Here is a 20388-nt window from a genome sequence, read left to right on the forward strand (position 1 = left end):
CAGTACACATTGAGACTACAGTACAACAGTACATATTAGGACTACAGTTCAACAGTACATATTGGGACTACAGTTCAACAGTACATATTGGGACTACAGTTCAACAGTACATATTGGGACTACAGTTCAACAGTACATTGGGACTACAGTTCAACAGTACATATTGGGACTACAGTTCAACAGTACATATTGGGACTACAGTTCAACAGTACATATTGGGACTACAGTTCAACAGTACATATTGGGACTACAGTTCAACAGTACATATTGGGACTACAGTTCAACAGTACATATTGGGACTACAGTTCAACAGTTCATATTGGGACTACAGTTCAACAGTACATATTGATTGGGACTACAGTTCAACAGTACATATTGGGACTACAGTTCAACAGTGGGACTACATATTGGGACAGTTCAACAGTACATATTGGGACTACAGTTCAACAGTACATATTGGGACTACAGTTCAACAGTACATATTGGGACTACAGTACATATTGGGACTACAGTTCAACAGTACATTGGGACTACAGTTCAACAGTACATATTGGGACTACAGTTCAACAGTACATATTGGGACTACAGTTCAACAGTACATATTGGGACTACAGTTCAACAGTACATATTGGGACTACAGTACAACAGTTGGGACACAGTTCAAGTACATATTGGGACTACAGTTCAACAGTACATATTGGGACTACAGTTCAACAGTACATATTGGGACTACAGTTCAACAGTACATATTGGGACTACAGTTCAACAGTACATATTGGGACTACAGTTCAACAGTACATATTGGGACTACAGTTCAACAGTACATATTGGGACTACAGTACATATTGGGACTACAGTTCAACAGTACATATTGGGACTACAGTTCAACAGTACATATGGGACTGAGACTACAGTTCAACAGTACATATTGGGACTACAGTTCAACAGTACATATTGGGACTACAGTACATATTGGGACTACAGTTCAACAGTACATATTGGGACTACAGTACATATTGGGACTACAGTTCAACAGTACATATTGGGACTACAGTTCAACAGTACATATTGGGACTACAGTACATATTGGGACTACAGTTCAACAGTACATATTGGGACTACAGTTCAACAGTACATATTGGGACTACAGTTCAACAGTACATATTGGGACTACAGTTCATATTCCCAGACATGTTGGGACTACAGACAGTACATAGTGGGAGTTCAACAGATGGGACTACAGTTCAACAGTACATATTGAGACTACAGTTCAACAGTACATATTGAGACTACTCTTTATTGGGACTACAGTTCCATATTGGGACTACAGTTCAAAATGACTACAGTTCAACAGTACTGAACCCCCATATTGGGACTACAAAACATTTCCAGAATGTTATGAAGAGTGATCAGATGCATTTCAGTCCCTGCCAAATGAACTGAATCCCCCAAAAAACATTTCCACTGCACCAGGACCAGCTGAAATCATGTCAGTGATTCTCTCGTTAACACAGGTGTGAGTGTTGACGAGGACAAGGCTGGAGATCACTCTGTCATGCTGATTGAGTTCGAATAACAGACTGGAAGCTTCAAAAGGAGGGTTGTACTTGGAATCGTTGTTCTTCCTCTGTCAACCATGGTTACCTGCAAGGAAACACGTGTCGTCATCATCGCTTTTCACAAAAAGGGCTTCACAGGCAAGGATATTGCTGCCAGTAAGACTGCACCTAAATCAACCATTTTTCAGATCATCAAGAACTTCAAGAAGAGCTGTTCAATTGTTGTGAAGAAGGCTTCAGGGCGCCCAAGAAAGTCTAGCAAGCGCCAGGACCTTCTCCTAAAGTTGATTCAGCTGCGGGATCGGGGCACCACCAGTACAGAGCTTGCTCAGGAATGGCAGCAGGCAGGTGTGAGTGCATCTGCACGCACAGTGAGGCGAAGACTTTTGGGGGATGACCTGGTGTCAAGAAGGGCAGCAAAGAAGCCACTTCTCTCTAGGAAAAACATCAGGGACAGACTGATATTCTGCAAAGGTACAGGGATTGGACTGCTGAGGACTGGGGTAAAGTCATTTTCTCTGATGAATCCCCTTTCCGATTGTTTGGGGCATCTGAAACAGTAAAGCATCCTGAGACCATTCATGTGTGGGGTTGCTTCTCAGCCAAGGGAGTGGGCTCACTCACAATTTTGCCTAAGAACACAGCCATGAATAAAGAATGGTACCCACACATCCCCCTGAGAGCAACTTCTCCCAACCATCCAGGAACAGTTTGGTGATGAACAATGCCTTTTCCAGCATGAGCACCTTGCCATAAGGCAAAAGTGATAACTAAGCGGCTCAGGGAACAAAACATCGATATTTTGCGTCCATGGCCAGGAAACTCCCAGAACTTAACCCCATTGAGAACTTGTGGTCAATCCTCAAGAGGCAGGTGGAAAAACAAAACCCCACAAATTCTGACAAACCCCAAGCATTGATTATGCAAGAATGGGCTGCCATCAGTCAGGATGTGGCCCAGAAGTTATTGACAGCATGCCAGGGCGGATTGCAGAGGTCTTGAAAAAGAAGGGTCAACTCTGCAAATATTGACTCTTTGCATCAACTTCATGTAATTGTCAATAAAAGCCTTTGATACTTATGAAATGCTTGTAATTATACTTCAGTATTCCATAGTAACATCTGACAAAAATATCTAAAGACACTGAAGCAGCAAACTTTGTGGAAATTAATATTTGTGTCATCCTCAACTTTTGGCCACGACTGTACATGTCACACACGGCTAAAGAGTTAATTTAACCAACTGTTCCTTTCTCTCTCTCTCTCTCTTTTTCTCTCTCTCTCTCTTTCTCTCTCTCTCTCTTCTTTTTCTCTCTCTCTCTCTCTCTCTTTCTCTCTTTCTTCTTTCTATTTTCTCTCTCTATATCTATTCTATCTTTCTATATTTAACATCTATATATCTCTCTTTCTCTCTCTCTCTATATTTCTATCTATATATCTATATATCTTTTTCTCTCTCTCTATATATCTCTCTTCTCTCTCTCTCTCTCTCTCTCTTTTTCTCTCTCTTTTTCTCTCTCTTTTTCTCTCTTTCTCTCTCTCTCTCTCTCTCTTCTCTCTCTTTTCTCTCTTTCTCTCTCTCTTTCTTTCTCTCTCTCTCTCTCTCTCTCTCTCTTTCTCTCTCTTTCTCTTTTCTCTCTCTTTTTCTCTCTCTCTTTTTCTCCTTCCATGTCTCTTCCTGTAGTTGAGAATGCGATGGATTCTCTCCTGGAGCTGTCTGTAGCAGCTGAGCATGTTGGCCCCCTCCCTCCCCTCCTCTCCGGGTTTGAGCTTACCGCAGCTCTCCTCAGCCCCCAACACAACTCCTCCGAACCAGACCTTCACCCCCACCCTCCTACGGGGAGTCAGCTGTCCCCCTCTCCCCTCCCCGACGGGCCCCTCCTCTCCGCAGCGAAGATAACCAGGACCTGACCACTGACTTGACAGAAGAGTTTGATGTTCTGATCGACCGTGAGCTGGAGAATCTTACCATACAGCAGGAAGCTGGAGAGAGGGACCACGGTGATCTTCACTCCTCCTCTTCCTCATCCGTCTCTTCCCTCTCCTTCCTCGTTCAGCCCCCGGGCGCCCAGCAGCAGGCCCTGCCACAGCCGCTCCAGTCCAGCCCAAGAGCCTCAGCCTCCAGGAGGGGGCTCCCAGGGGACCAGCCATGCCCAGACAGGGTGTTCTCAGCTGGGCAGGCTAGCGGACCTCACTCCCCTGTCTCTGACCTGAGTCTCAACTTCTCTGGAGGAGCAGCCGGTTACCGGCGGCAACGGTCAACACTGGATTTCAGTCATCTGACTTCATCGCCATCCGAGACGGACAGAACAAAACCCAGCCTGCTTTTGGACCCAGGGGCCGCCGATCGCCCCTCTGCATTCCAGGCATACAGGAAACTGGACCAGTTCACTGTTCATCCAGAGGGCGAGCGGACCGTACCACCAGGTGGCGTAGTAAGGGGGGCGAGGACGAAGACGAGCGTCGCAGGAGAAGAAGAGCGACTCAACAACCCGCCGTTCTGGAATACTCGAGCGCCGGAGTTCCAACCGCATGTCCGCGGAAATCAGGCAACGGGGCCGGCATTTATCGTCCCTGTAGCGCTAAGCCCCTCCTCCTGGCACACCCGAGCCACACCCGCCTCCCACTGGTTGGCCCAGGGCCCTGTCGGTCAAGCCGCAACCGTACCCAGGTCTTGGACAGGGGGTGTGTCTGCTGGCCCCAGAGCACCCCTCCTCTCTGGGCAACATGGTAGGCTCCGGCTGGAGGGGCGTGTCCTAGTGCTGCTACGGGGAGCTCCTGGGTCGGGCAAGTCCACCCTGGCCCGGTAAGGGGGCGTGTTAGGTGTGTGTGTGTATAGGGGTGGGCGGGGGGGTTGGATGGGTGTGTGTGTGTGTGTGTGTTTACAATAATGTTAACCACACTCACCAATAATCGTGTGTGCTTGCATGCGTGTGTTATTCCTGTGTGTGTGTGTGTTATCCTGTGTGTGTGTGTGTTATCCCTGTGTGTGTGTGTGTGTGTGTGTGTGTGTGTGTAGGGCCATGCTGGAACAGAACCCACATGGGGTGGTGTTGAGCACGGATGATTATTTCTGTCGTCATGGGGACTATCGCTACGACCCCTCAGCTTTAGGGAGGCCCACGAATGGAACCACGCTAGAGGTATACACCCTAACCCCTACACCCCTAACCCCTACAGCCTACACCCTAACAGCCTACACCCTAACCCCTACACCCTAACCCCTACACCCTAACAGCCTAAACCCTAACCCCTACACCCTACACCCTAACCCTACACCCTAACCCCTACCCCTACACCCTAACCCCTACACCCTAACCATGTAAATGGTCTCTGTGTCCCATTGAATAACATGGTGTTGATGTGTCCTCAGCCCAGGAAGTGATGGAGGCCTCTTTCTCTCCTGTTATTATTGACAACACCAACATATACTATCCCCTAACCCCTACACCCTAACCCCTACACCCTAACCCCTACACCCTAACCCCTACACCCTAACCCATACACCCTAACCCCTACACCCTAACCCCTACACCCTAACCCCTACACCCTAACCATGTAAATGGTCTCTGTGTCCCATTGAATAACATGGTGTTGATGTGTCCTCAGCCCAGGAAGTGATGGAGGCCTCTTTCTCTCCTGTTATTATTGACAACACCAACATATACTATCCCCTAACCCCTACACCCTAACCCCTACACCCTAACCCCTACACCCTAACCCCTACACCCTAACCCCTACACCCTAACCCATACCCCTACCCCTACACCCCCTAACCCCACACCCTAACCCCTTCCACCCTAACCTAACCCCTACACCCTAACCCCTACACCCTAACCCCTACACCCTAGCCCCTACACACTAGCCCTAACCCCAGCCCCTAACCCCTACCCCCTACACCCTACCCCCTACACCCCTAACCCCTGCCCCTACCCCTAGCCCCTACACCCTAACCCCTACACCCTAACCCCTACACCCTAACCCCTACACCCTAGCCCCTACACACAGCCCCTAACCCCTACACCCTAACCCCTACCCCTACACACTAGCCCCTAACCCCTACACCCTACCCCTACCCCTACACCCTACCCCCTACACCCTAACCCCTACACCCTAACCCCTACACCCTAGCCCCTACACCCTAACCCCTAACCCTAACCCCTACACCCTAACCCCTACACCCTAACCATGTAAATGGTCTCTGTGTCCCATTGAATAACATGGTGTTGATGTGTCCTCAGCCCAGGAAGTGATGGAGGCCTCTTTCTCTCCTGTTATTGACAACACCAACATATACTATCCCCTAACCCCTACACCCTAACCCCTACACCCTAACCCCTACACCCTAACCCATACACCCTAACCCATACACCCTACCCCCTACACCCTAACCCCTACACCCTAACCCCTACACCCTAACCCCTACACCCTAACCATGTAAATGGTCTCTGTGTCCCATTGAATAACATGGTGTTGATGTGTCCTCAGCCCAGGAAGTGATGGAGGCCTCTTTCTCTCCTGTTATTATTGACAACACCAACATATACTATCCCCTAACCCCTACACCCTAACCCCTACACCCTAACCCCTACACCCTAACCCCTACACCCTAACCCCTACACCCTAACCCCTGCACCCTAACCCCTGCACCCTAACCCCTGCACCCTAACCCCTACACCCTAACCCCTACACCCTAACCCCTACACCCTAACCCCTACACCCTAACCCCTACACCCTAACCCCTGCACCCTAACCCCTACACCCTAACCCCTACACCCTAACCCCTACACCCTAACCCCTACACCCTAACCCCTGCACCCTAACCCCTACACCCTAACCCCTACACCCTAACCCTGCACCCTAACCCCTGCACCCTAACCCCTACACCCTAACCCCTACACCCTAACCCCTACACCCTAACCCCTACACCCTAACCCCTACACCCTAACCCCTACACCCTAACCCCTACACCCTAGCCCCTACACCCTAACCCCTAACCCCTACACCCTAACCCCTACCCCTAACACCCTACCCCTACACCCTACCCCCTACACCCTAACCCCTACACCCTAACCCCTACACCCTAACCCCTACACCCTAACCCCTACACCCTAACCATGTAAATGGTCTCTGTGTCCCATTGAATAACATGGTGGTGATGTGTCCTCAGCCCAGGAAGTGATGGAGGCCTCTTTCTCTCCTGTTATTATTGACAACACCAACATATACTATCCCTAGCCCCTAACCCCTACACCCTAACCCCTACCCCCTAACCCCTACCCCCTACACCCTAACCCCTACACCCTAACCCCTACACCCTAACCCCTACACCCTAACCCCTACACCCTAACCCCTGCACCCTAACCCCTACACCCTAACCCCTACACCCTAACCCCTACACCCTAACCCCTACACCCTAGCCCCTACACCCTAACCCCTACACCCTAACCCTACACCCTCTCTGTGTCCCATTGAATAACATGGTGTTGATGTGTCCTCAGCCCAGGAAGTGATGGAGGCCTCTTTCTCTCCTGTTATTATTGACAACACCAACATATACTATCCCCTAACCCCTACACCCTAACCCCTACACCCTAACCCCTACACCCTAACCCATACACCCTAACCCATACACCCTACCCCCTACACCCTAACCCCTACACCCTAACCCCTACACCCTAACCCCCTACACCCTAACCATGTAAATGGTCTCTGTGTCCCATTGAATAACATGGTGTTGATGTGTCCTCAGCCCAGGAAGTGATGGAGGCCTCTTTCTCTCCTGTTATTATTGACAACACCAACATATACTATCCCTAACCCCTACACCCTAACCCCTACACCCTAACCCCTACACCCTAACCCCTACACCCTAACCCCTACACCCTAACCCCTGCACCCTAACCCCTGCACCCTAACCCCTACACCCTAACCCCTACACCCTAACCCCTACACCCTAACCCCTACACCCTAACCCCTACACCCTAACCCCTGCACCCTAACCCCTGCACCCTAACCCCTACACCCTAACCCCTACACCCTAACCCCTACACCCTAACCCCTACACCCTAACCCCTACACCCTAACCCCTACACCCTAACCCCTGCACCCTAACCCCTGCACCCTAACCCCTACACCCTAACCCCTACACCCTAACCCCTACACCCTAACCCCTACACCCTAACCCCTACACCCTAACCCCTACACCCTAACCCCTACACCCTAACCCCTACACCCTAACCCCTACACCCTAGCCCCTACACCCTAACCCCTACACCCTAACCCCTACCCCTAACACCCTACCCCTACACCCTACCCCCTACACCCTAACCCCTACACCCTAACCCCTACACCCTAACCCCTACACCTAACCATGTAAATGGTCTCTGTGTCCCATTGAATAACATGGTGGTGATGTGTCCTCAGCCCAGGAAGTGATGGAGGCCTCTTTCTCTCCTGTTATTATTGACAACACCAACATATACTATCCCCTAACCCCTACACCCTAACCCCTACACCCTAACCCCTACACCCTAACCCCTACACCCTAACCCCTACACCCTAACCCCTACACCCTAACCCCTACACCCTAACCCCTACACCCTAACCCCTACACCCTAACCCCTACACCCTAACCCATACACCCTACCCCCTACACCCTACCCCTACACCCTAACCCCTACACCCTAACCCCACACCCTAACCCCTACACCCTAGCCCCTACACACTAGCCCCTAACCCCTACCCCCTAACCCCTACCCCCTAACCCCTACCCCCTACACCCTAACCCCTACACCCTAACCCCTACACCCTAACCCCTACACCCTAACCCCTACACCCTAACCCCTGCACCCTAACCCCTACACCCTAACCCCTACACCCTAACCCCTGCACCCTAAACCCCTACACCCTAGCCCCTACACCCTAACCCCTACACCCTAACCCCTACACCCTAACCCCTACACCCTAGCCCCTACACCCTAACCCCTAACCCCTACACCCTAACCCCTACACCCTAACACCCTACACCCTACCCCCTACACCCTAACCCCTAACCCCTACACCCTAACCCCTACACCCTAACCCCTACACCCTAACCATGTAAATGGTCTCTGTGTCCCATTGAATAACATGGTGTTGATGTGTCCTCAGCCCAGGAAGTGATGGAGGCCTCTTTCTCTCCTGTTATTATTGACAACACCAACATATACTATCCCTAACCCCTACACCCTAACCCCTACACCCTAACCCCTACACCCTAACCATGTAAATGGTCTCTGTGTCCCATTGAATAACATGGTGTTGATGTGTCCTCAGCCCAGGAAGTGATGGAGGCCTCTTTCTCTCCTGTTATTATTGACAACACCAACATATACTATCCCCTAACCCCTACACCCTAACCCCTACACCCTAACCCCTACACCCTAACCCCTACACCCTAACCCATACACCCTACACCCTACCCCCTACACCCTAACCCCTACACCCTAACCCCTACACCCTAACCCCTACACCCTAACCATGTAAATGGTCTGTGTCCCATTGAATAACATGGTGTTGATGTGTCCTCAGCCCAGGAAGTGATGGAGGCCTCTTTCTCTCCTGTTATTATTGACAACACCAACATATACTATCCCCTAGCCCCTAACCCCTACACCCTAACCCCTACACCCTAACCCCTACACCCTAACCCCTACACCCTAACCCATACACCCTAACCCCTACACCCTACCCCTACACCCTAACCCCTACACCCTAACCCATACACCCTAACCCCTACACCCTAACCCCTACACCCTAACCCCTACACCCTAACCATGTAAATGGTCTCTGTGTCCCATTGAATAACATGGTGTTGATGTGTCCTCAGCCCAGGAAGTGATGGAGGCCTCTTTCTCTCCTGTTATTATTGACAACACCAACATATACTAACCCCTAACCCCTACACCCTAACCCCTGCACCCTAACCCATACACCCTACCCCCTACACCCTAACCCCTACACCCTAACCCATACACCCTAACCCATACACCCTAACCCATACACCCTAACCCCTACACCCTAACCCCTACACCCTAACCCCTACACCCTAACCCCTACACCCTAACCCCTACACCCTAACCATGTAAATGGTCTCTGTGTCCCATTGAATAACATGGTGTTGATGTGTCCTCAGCCCAGGAAGTGATGGAGGCCTCTTTCTCTCCTGTTATTATTGACAACACCAACATATACTAACCCCTAACCCCTACACCCTAACCCCTACACCCTAACCCCTACACCCTACCCCTACACCCTAACCCATACACCCTAACCCCTACACCCTAACCCCTACACCCTAACCCCCTACACCCTAACCCCTGCACCCTAACCCCTGCACCCTAACCCCTACACCCTAACCCCTGCCCCCAACCCCTACACCCTAACCCCTACACCCTAACCCCTACACCCTAACCCCTACACCCTAACCCCTACACCCTAACCCATACACCCTAACCCATACACCCTAACCCCTACACCCTAACCCCTACACCCTAACCCCTACACTAACCCCTACACCCTAACCCCTACACCCTAACCCCTACACCCTAACCCCTACACCCTAACCCCTACACCCTAACCCCTACACCCTAACCCATACACCCTAACCCATACACCCTAACCCCTACACCCTAACCCCTACACCCTAACCCCTACACCCTAACCCCTACACCCTAACCCATACACCCTAACCCATACACCCTAACCCCTACACCCTAACCCCTACACCCTAACCCCTACACCCTAACCCCTACACCCTAACCCCTGCACCCTAACCCCACACCCTAACCCCTACCCCTAACCCCTACACCCTAACCCCTACACCCTAACCCCTACACCCTAACCCCTACACCCTAACCCCTACACCCTAACCCCTACACCCTAACCCATACACCCTAACCCCTACACCCTAACCCCTACACCCTAACCCCTACACCCTAACCCCTACACCCTAACCCCTACCCCTAACCATGTAAATGGTCTCTGTGTCCCATTGAATAACATGGTGTTGATGTGTCCTCAGCCCAGGAAGTGATGGAGGCCTCTTTCTCTCCTGTTATTATTGACAACACCAACATATACTATCCCCTAACCCCTACACCCTAACCCCTACACCCTAACCCCTACACCCTAACCCCTACACCCTAACCCATACACCCTACACCCTACCCCTACACCCTAACCCCTACACCCTAACCCCTACACCCTAACCCCTACACCTAACCATGTAAATGGTCTCTGTGTCCCATTGAATAACATGGTGTTGATGTGTCCTCAGCCCAGGAAGTGATGGAGGCCTCTTTCTCTCCTGTTATTGACAACACCAACATATACTATCCCCTAACCCCTACACCCTAACCCCTACACCCTAACCCCTACACCCTAACCCCTACACCCTAACCCAACACCCTACACCCTACCCCTACACCCTAACCCCTACACCCTAACCCCTACACCCTAACCCCTACACCCTAACCATGTAAATGGTCTCTGTGTCCCATTGAATAACATGGTGTTGATGTGTCCTCAGCCCAGGAAGTGATGGAGGCCTCTTTCTCTCCTGTTATTATTGACAACACCAACATATACTATCCCCTAACCCCTACACCCTACACCCTAACCCCTAACCCCTACACCCTACACCCTAACCCCTACACCCTAACCATGTAAATGGTCTCTGTGTCCCATTGAATAACATGGTGTTGATGTGTCCTCAGCCCAGGAAGTGATGGAGGCCTCTTTCTCTCCTGTTATTATTGACAACACCAACATATACTATCCCCCTAACCCCTACCCTAACCCCTACACCCTAACCCCTACACCCTAACCCCTACACCCTAACCCCTACACCCTAACCCCTACACCCTAACCCCTACACCCTAACCCCTACACCCTAACCCCTACACCCTAACCATGTAAATGGTCTCTGTGTCCCATTGAATAACATGGTGTTGATGTGTCCTCAGCCCAGGAAGTGATGGAGGCCTCTTTCTCTCCTGTTATTATTGACAACACCAACATATACTATCCCCTAACCCCTACACCCTAACCCCTACACCCTAACCCCTACACCCTAACCCCTACACCCTAACCCCTACACCCTAACCCCTACACCCTAACCCCTACACCCTAACCCCTACACCCTAACCCCTACACCCTAGCCCCTACACCCTAACCCCTACACCCTAACCCCTACACCCTAACCCCTACACCCTAACACCCTACCCCTACACCCTAACCCCTACACCCTAACCCCTACACCCTAACCCCTACACCCTAACCCCTAACCCCTACACCCTAGCCCCTACACCCTACACCCCTACACCCTAACCCCTACACCCTAACACCCTACCCCTAACCATGTAAACCCCATTGAATAACATGGTGTTGATGTGTCCTCAGCCCAGGAAGTGATGGAGGCCTCCCCTACATTGACAACACCAACATATACACCCTAACCCCTACACCCTAACCCCTACACCCTAACCCCTACACCCTAACCCCTACACCCTAACCCCTAACCCCTACACCCTAACCCCTACACCCTAACCCCTACACCCTAACCCCTACACCCTAACCCCTACACCCTAACCCCTACACCCTAACCCCTACACCCTAACCCCTACACCCTAACCCCTACACCCTAACCCTACACCCTAACCCCTACACCCTAACCCCTACACCCTAACCCCTACACCCTAACCATGTAAATGGTCTCTGTGTCCCATTGAATAACATGGTGTTGATGTGTCCTCAGCCCAGGAAGTGATGGAGGCCTCTTTCTCTCCTGTTATTATTGACAACACCAACCTGCAGGGCTGGGAGATGAAACCCTACGTAACTACGGTCTGTCTTTCTCTCTCTCCTTTCTTTTGTGTGAAAATACAAACTATGTTCCATTTTAATCAGAAATACATTTCAATAGTTATTCAAGTTTATGTATGTATTATACTGGTGTATGTCTTTTACCAAACACACACACACACACCCACATCTACACCCACATCTACACACACACACCTACACACACACACCTACACACACACACACTGTCTAATGGTAGGATGTGCTGTGTGTCCCTACAGGCTCTGAGGCACAACTACAAGGTTTTGTTCCGGGAGCCTAGTACCTGGTGGAAGAACAAACCCAGGGAACTGGAGAGGTACCAATAAAGTTATTACAAAACACCTGGAGAGGTACCAATAAAGTTATTACAAAACACCTGGAGAGGTACCAATAAAGTTATTACGAAACACCTGGAGAGGTACCAATAAAGTTATTACGAAACACCTGGAGAGGTACCAATAAAGTTATTACAAAACACCTGGGGAGGTATCAATAAAGTTATTTGTTTATTTGGATCCCCATTAGCTTCAGTTCTCACTGTTTCTGAACAGGTGCATGCTGGTCATCATATCTTTGACCTGTCACAGTTTCTGAACAGGTGCATGCTGGGCATTATATCTTTGACTCTGAAAGTTCTCACAGTTAGTTTCTGAACAGATGCATGCTGGTCATCTGAATTCACTTCCTCATACACATCCCGAACAACATGACATCTCTATATTACCATATACTTTGAATTGATGTAAATTACCAATAAAGTTATTATGATAGGATAGACTTTGATTTAATGTAAACAAACCACTAATAAAGTTATTACAAATTCATCTGAATTGAAGTCGAAATGAAAAACTAAATAGATAACCCCTCTTCCGCCCCCCTCCTCTCCCCTCTTTCTCTCCCCTCACCCTCCTCTCCCCTCTTTCTCTCCCTCCTTTCTCCCCTCCCTCCCCCTCCCCCCCCCTCCTCTCTTCCTCTCCCCCATCCTCTCTTCCTCTCCCCCTCCCTCTTCTCTTCCTCTCTCTTCCCCCTCCTCTCTCCTCTCCCCCTCTCTCCTCTCCCCTCCTCTCTCTCCCTTCCTCCTCCTCCTCCCTTCCTCTCTTCCCCCCTCTCTCTCTCATTCTCTCTCTTCTCTCTCTTCTCTCTCTCTCTACCTCTGTCTCTCTCTACCTCTCTCTCTCCTCTCTCTCTCTTCTCTACCTCTCTCTGTCTCTCTCTCTCTCCCTTCCTCTCTTCCCCCTCTCTCTCTCATTCTCTCTCTCTCTACCTCTGTCTCTCTCTCTCCTCTGTCTCTCTCTCTTCTCTCTCTCTCTCTACCTCTCTCTTCTCTCTCTCTTCTCTTCCTCTCTCTCTCATTCTCTTCTTCTCTCTCTCTCTCTCTCTCTCTCTCTCTCTCTCTCTCTCTCTCTCTCTACCTCTCTACCTCTCTCTCTCTGTCTCTCTCTCTCTAGACGTACTAGGCACAGTGTTAAAGCAGAGAAGATCCGTTGGATGATGGAAAATTATGATCGTCACGTGACCATTCACTCCATCATGGGGAGCTCTCACCCCAAACTACCCCCAATTATGACCCAACACGACCCCCTCATCACGACGCCAAACTACCCCCAACAGGACCCAACACGACCCCCCATCACGACGCCAAACTACCTCCCCAACAGGACCCAAGCCCACACCATCAGGAGGCCAAACTACCCCCAACAGGACCCAACACGAGCCCCCCCCATCACGACGCCAAACTACCCCCCCAACAGGACCCAAGCCCACCCCATCAGGAGGCCAAACTACCCCCCAACAGGACCCAAGCCCACCCCATCAGGAGGCCAAACTACCCCCCAACAGGACCCAAGCCAACCCCATCAGGAGGCCAAACTACCACCCCACCCCACCAGGAGACCAAACTACCACCCCACCAGGAGGCCAAACTACCACCCCACCAGGAGGCCAAACTACCACCCCACCAGGAGGCCAAACTAGCCCACCCCACCAGGAGGCTAGCCCACCCCATCAGGAGGCTAGCCCACCCCATCAGGAGGCTAGCCCACCCCATCAGGAGGCTAGCCCACCCCATCAGGAGGCTAACCCACCCCATCAGGAGGCTAGCCCACCCCACCAGGAAGCTAGCCCACCCCACCAGGAAGCTAGCCCACCCCATCAGGAAGGCTAGCCCACCCCATCAGGAAGCTAGCCCACCCCATCAGGAGGCTAGCCCACCCCATCAGGAGGCTAGCCCACCCCATCAGGAGGCTAGCCCACCCCATCAGGAAGCTAGCCCACCCCATCAGGAGGCTAGCCCACCCCATCAGGAAGCTAGCCCACCCCATCAGGAGGCTAGCCCGTCACAGTAAGTTTCCTCAACACACCCAGACTGCATCTCAAACTACCAATAGGAATAGGAGATAGTGTCAGGGAGGGGAGACTAGGGATAGGAGACTAGGGATAGGGTCAGGGATAGGAGACTAGGGATAGGATCAGGGATAGGAGACTAGGGATAGGGTCAGGGATAGGATCAGGGATAGGGTCAGGGATAGGGTCAGGGATAGGAGACTAGGGATATGGTCAGGGATAGGGTCAGGGATAGGGTCAGGGATAGGAGACTAGGGATAGGGTCAGGGATAGGAGACTAGGGATAGGGTCAGGGATAGGATCAGGGATAGGGTCAGGGATAGGAGACTAGGGTCAGGGATAGGGTCAGGGATAGGGTCAGGGCCCAGGGATAGGGTTAGGGCCCAGGGTCAGGGCCCAGGGTCAGGGGCCAGGGTTAGGGCCCAGGGTTAGGGCCCAGAGTTAGGGCCCAGGGTTAGGGCCCAGGGTTAGGGCCCAGGGTCAGGGCCCAGAGTTAGGGCTCAGGGTTAGGGTTAGGGCCCAGGGTTAGGGTTAGGGCCCAGGGTTAGGGTTAGGGCCCAGGGTTAGGGCCCAGGGTTAGGGTTAGGGCCCAGGGTTAGGGCCCAGGGTTAGGGCCCAGGGTCAGGGCCCAGGGATAGGGTTAGGGCCCAGGGTCAGGGCCCAGAGTTAGGGCCCAGGGTTAGGGCCCAGGGTTAGGGCCCAGGGTTAGGGGGTCAGGGCCCAGGGTTAGGGCCCAGGGTTAGGGCCCAGGGTTAGGGCCCAGGGTTAGGGCCCAGGGTTAGGGCCCAGGGTTAGGGCCCAGGGTTAGGGCCCAGGGTTAGGGCCCAGGGTTAGGGCCCAGGGTTAGGGTTAGGGCCCAGGGTTAGGGCCCAGGGTCAGGGCCCAGGGTTAGGGCCCAGGGTTAGGGTCAGGGCCCAGGGTTAGGGCCCAGGGTTAGGGCTCAGGGTTAGGGTTAGGGCCCAGGGTTAGGGCTCAGGGTTAGGGTTAGGGCCCAGGGTTAGGGCCCAGGGTCAGGGCCCAGGGTTAGGGCCCAGGGTTAGGGTTAGGGCCCAGGGTCAGGGTCAGGGCCCAGGGATAGGGATAGGGCCCAGGGATAGGGTTAGGGCCCAGGGTCAGGGCCCAGGGTTAGGGTTAGGGCCCAGGGTTAGGGCCCAGGGTTAGGGCCCAGGGTTAGGGTTAGGGCCCAGGGATAGGGTTAGGGCCCAGGGTCAGGGCCCAGAGTTAGGGCCCAGGGTTAGGGGTCAGGGCCCAGGGTTAGGGCCCAGGGTTAGGGCCCAGGGTTAGGGCCCAGGGTTAGGGCCCAGGGTTAGGTTAGGGGGCCCAGGGTTAGGGCCCAGGGTTAGGGTCAGGGCCCAGGGTTAGGGCCCAGGGTTAGGGCCCAGGGTTAGGGTTAGGGCCCAGGGTTAGGGTTAGTGCCCAGGGTTAGGGCCCAGGGTTAGGGTTAGGGCCCAGGGTTAGGGCCCAGGGTTAGGGTTAGGGCCCAGGGTTAGGGCCCAGGGTCAGGGTTAGGGCCCAGGGTTAGGGCCCAGGACTAAGGTTAGTTTCAGGCTGCATCACAATAGATGCAGATCCCTTGAATTGAAGTCACAATGAAAAGGTGATCTCTTTCTCTCTGTCTCTCTGTCTCTCTTTCTCCTGATAGGCCCAAGTCCTCAGACGAGGCCCGCCGCGACCTGATAGGAGAGCAGCGATTGGTCCAGGGCTCTGAGAGGTCCTGCCCCCAGCTCTCCTCCTCGCTTCCCGACGTGTCGTCGGTCGGCCGCTCCGGGAGAGCCAGAACCCCGGGTCACAGCTCTGCCCACGGTTCCACAGAGTCCCTCTCCCTCAGTGGAAAGGCCTCGGAAAAATGTGGAATTCTGGACAATTCTAAAATTCTGGATGAGGAGGATATTATTGATTTAGGAGCGGTGGCTTCTGAACCGGAAGCTCCGTGGCAACCGGAGGATGAGGGGAAAAGGGGGGAGGGAAAGGAAGAGACAGGAATTCCCCACTGTCTGGTGGAGTCTGTGTTTAGTGCAGATCTCCATGGTGACGACGAGAGGCCCGTGGCTTTCTCCGAGTCGATTGGTCAGAGGGTGAGGAAAGAGAGGAGGAGTAGAACTAGGAAGACGGACTCTGATAGGCTGGAGCCTGCTGTCGTAGTGAAGGACGCTAGCCAATCGGTGAGCGAGGGGGATGGAGGAGGGAAGTTGGTGGGAGAAATGGGTGATGGGGGAGAGCAGGTGTGGGATGTGGGAGAGAGGGTGAGGGATGGGGGAGAGAGGGTGAGGGATGTGGGAGAGAGGGTGAGGCCTGAGTTTGTTGGAGACTGGCCTTCAGAGGAGGTACTGGAGCAAAGAAGAGGAGGAGGAGGAAGGAATGGGAGGCGCCCTGGGAGGGAGGAAGAGGGGGAGGAGGCAGGTCCCAGAGGCAGCCAATCAGAAGGGCATCCTGGTCGCGAGCCTCATGTCACAGAGTTCCAGAAGCTTCTAGAGCTCTTACAGACGGGTGTTGACTCCTTCCCCCTGCCCACCTGCCCCTCCCCCGTCCCCTCCCTTGTCCCCTCCCCCGTCCCCTCCCTTACCTCAGACCGTTCACTTGGAGGAGGAGGAGGAGAGAGGGGTGTGGCAGGAGGGAGGAGAGGGGAGGCTGATAAAGACCGAGTCCTGAGTCGGGAGGAATTACCTGACTGTGTGTCGCCTAACTCAACCCAGGTGGTTGGATCCAACACCGTGGAGCAGAGGGAGGGAGAGACCATTCAGGCCGCCGGAGAGGGGGGGACTCAGGGTTTAGTTGAGAAAGACTTGTTGGAGGTAGAAGGAAGCCATCTTGGTAAGGTCAGTCAGTGTACTGATAGTGACAGCCATATTGGTGAGGGCAGTGTGGAAGCTGGTGAATGCAGCCATGTTGGTGAGGTCAGTCAGTGCACTGACGCTAGTGAGACCAGGGTGGAAAGTGAAGTCGGCCATCTTGGTAGAGGCAGTCAGTGTACTGACGCTAGTGAAACCAGGATGGAAGGTGAAGTCGGCCATCTTGGTGGGGGCAGTCAGTGTACTGACTCTAGTGAGACCAGGATGGAAGGTGAAGTCGGCCATCTTGGTGGGGGCAGTGAGGAGCGGAGGCAGAGGGCTGAGCCTGACCTCGACCCTAACCCTGACCTCGACCCTAATCTCCACTCTGACCTCGACCCTAACCCTAACTCTGACCTCGACCCTAATCTCCACTCTGACCTCGACCCTAACCCTAACTCTGACCTTGACCCTAATCTCCACTCTGACCTCGACCCTAACCCTAACTCTGACCTTGCCCCTAATCTCCACTCTGACCTCGACCCTAATCTCCCTTCTGACCTCGACCCTAATATCCACTCTGACCTCGACCCTAATCTCCACTCTGACCTCGACCCTAATCTCGACTCTGACCTTAGCCCTAACTTCGACCTTAACCCTAACCTCGACCCTAATCTCGACTCTGACCTTAACCCTAACCTTAACCCTAATCTCGACTCTGACCTTAACCCTAACCTCAACCCTGACCTCAAACCTAACCTCGACCCTGTCCTTAACCCTAACCTCGACCTCAAACCTAACCTTCAACCTGACCTCTACCCTAATCTCAACCCTGACCTTAACCCTAACCCCCACCGCCCCTCCCCTCCTCCATCATTGGCCGACACAGATCGCTCCTCCCAGACCGACCCGCAAGACTTCGCCTTCCTCTGGCGTCTCGACCACAATCGTCACGACAACCCAACCGAGGCCGCGGGAGACCACTTTCCCCCTAACAACACCCTCGCCATTCTCCACGGCAACCCTTCCCGTTTCCTCCCAGAGGTATCGGCGGCGGTCTCGGCCGGCGTTGCGGTTCACCCCTCCGGCCAGCGCGTGGTGCCGTACCGTGTGACGCACGAGAAGGGGAGCCAGGTGGAGGAGAGGGAGCTGGAGGAGGGCCGGACCAGACAGCAGAACCTCGTCATTCTCAGACGCCATTTTAAACTGGTCAACAGACACACTCTGGAGGACCTCTATGACACGTGTCAGCAGGTCGGGATGTTTGTTGTTTATTATTGTTGTTGTTATTGTTGTTTATTGTGTGTTATTGTTGTTTATTGTGTGTTATTGTTGTTTATTGTGTGTTGTTGTTTATTGTTTGTTGTTGTTGTTTATTGTTGTTGTTTATTGTTGTTTATTGTGTGTTGTTATTATTATTGCTTATTGTGTGTTGTTGTTGTTTATTGTTTGTTGTTTATTGTGTGTTATTGTTGTTTATTGTGTGTTATTGCTGTTTATTGTTGTTGTTTATTGTGTGTTTTTGGTGGTTTTATTGTGTGTTGTTATTGTTGTTTATTGTTTGTTGTTTATTGTGTGTTGTTGTTTATTGTTTATTGTATGTTGTTGTATTGGCTGAGGCTCTATCTGTGTAAAGGAAGTAAACCTTGTCTGAGCCAGAACAGCCTATTGGCTCCTGCCCTATTTCCTGTTGCCCTATTGGCTCTTGCCCTATTTCCTGTTGCCCTATTGGCTCCTGCCCTATTTCCTGCCCTATTTCCTGCCCTATTTCCTGTTGCCCTATTGGGCCCTATTTCCTGCCCTATTGGCTCCTGCCCTATTTCCTCTTGCCCTATTGGCCCTGCCCTAGTGGGACAGCTTGATGTACCAGGACACTATCCCCTGGACAGGACACTAGTCTATCTCCTGTTACTGTAGTGAGACAGCTTGATGTACCAGGACACTAGTCTATCTCCTGTTTCTGTAGTGAGACAGCTTGATGTACCAGGACAGGTCACCCCCTGGACAGGACACTAGTCTATCTCCTGTTACTGTAGTGAGACAGCTTGATGTACCAGGACACCCCCTGGACAGGACACTAGTCTATCTCCTGTTTCTGTAGTGAGACAGCTTGATGTACCAGGACACTAGTCTATCTCCTGTTACTGTAGTGAGACAGCTTGATGTACCAGGACACCCCTGGACAGGACACTAGTCTATCTCCTGTTACTGTAGTGAGACAGCTTGATGTACCAGGACACCCCTGGACAGGACACTAGTCTATCTCCTGTTACTGTAGTGAGACAGCTTGATGTACCAGGACACTAGTCTATCTCCTGTTTCTGTAGTGGGACAGCTTGATGTACCAGGACACCCCCTGGACAGGACACTAGTCTATCTCCTGTTTCTGTAGTGAGACAGCTTGATGTACCAGGACACCCCTGGACAGGACACTAGTCTATCTCCTGTTACTGTAGTGAGACAGCTTGATGTACCAGGACACCCCTGGACAGGACACTAGTCTATCTCCTGTTACTGTAGTGAGACAGCTTGATGTACCAGGACACCCCCTGCACAGGACACTAGTCTATCTCCTGTTACTGTAGTGAGACAGCTTGATGTACCAGGACACTAGTCTATCTCCTGTTACTGTAGTGAGACAGCTTGATGTACCAGGACACCCCCTGGACAGGACACTAGTCTGTCTCCTGTTTCTGTAGTGAGACAGCTTGATGTACCAGGACACTAGTCTATCTCCTGTTTCTGTAGTGAGACAGCTTGATGTACCAGGACACCCCCTGGACAGGACACTAGTCTATCTCCTGTTACTGTAGTGAGACAGCTTGATGTACC

At 52.3% G+C, this 20388-nt stretch overlaps 1 protein-coding gene across 1 annotated transcript in view; it reads left to right on the forward strand.

Annotated features, from left to right (window-relative positions):
- Positions 1 to 3242: 3242 nt before the first annotated feature.
- The window catches only part of n4bp2 (NEDD4 binding protein 2), a gene marked incomplete at its 5' end in the record, with an annotated part of 35631 nt that continues 18485 nt past the window's right edge, over positions 3243 to 20388 (forward strand). Inside the window, 10 exon segments of the mRNA XM_042315593.1 lie at positions 3243 to 3379; positions 3382 to 4364; positions 4578 to 4672; positions 4675 to 4701; positions 12357 to 12445; positions 12685 to 12761; positions 13894 to 14273; positions 14323 to 14609; positions 14611 to 14786; positions 16431 to 18810. Coding sequence (XP_042171527.1) covers positions 3243 to 3379; positions 3382 to 4364; positions 4578 to 4672; positions 4675 to 4701; positions 12357 to 12445; positions 12685 to 12761; positions 13894 to 14273; positions 14323 to 14609; positions 14611 to 14786; positions 16431 to 18810 — 4631 coding nt within the window.

The sequence above is a fragment of the Oncorhynchus tshawytscha genome, unplaced genomic scaffold, assembly GCF_018296145.1.
Source record: "Oncorhynchus tshawytscha isolate Ot180627B unplaced genomic scaffold, Otsh_v2.0 Un_contig_5675_pilon_pilon, whole genome shotgun sequence".
Lineage (NCBI taxonomy): Eukaryota > Metazoa > Chordata > Actinopteri > Salmoniformes > Salmonidae > Oncorhynchus > Oncorhynchus tshawytscha.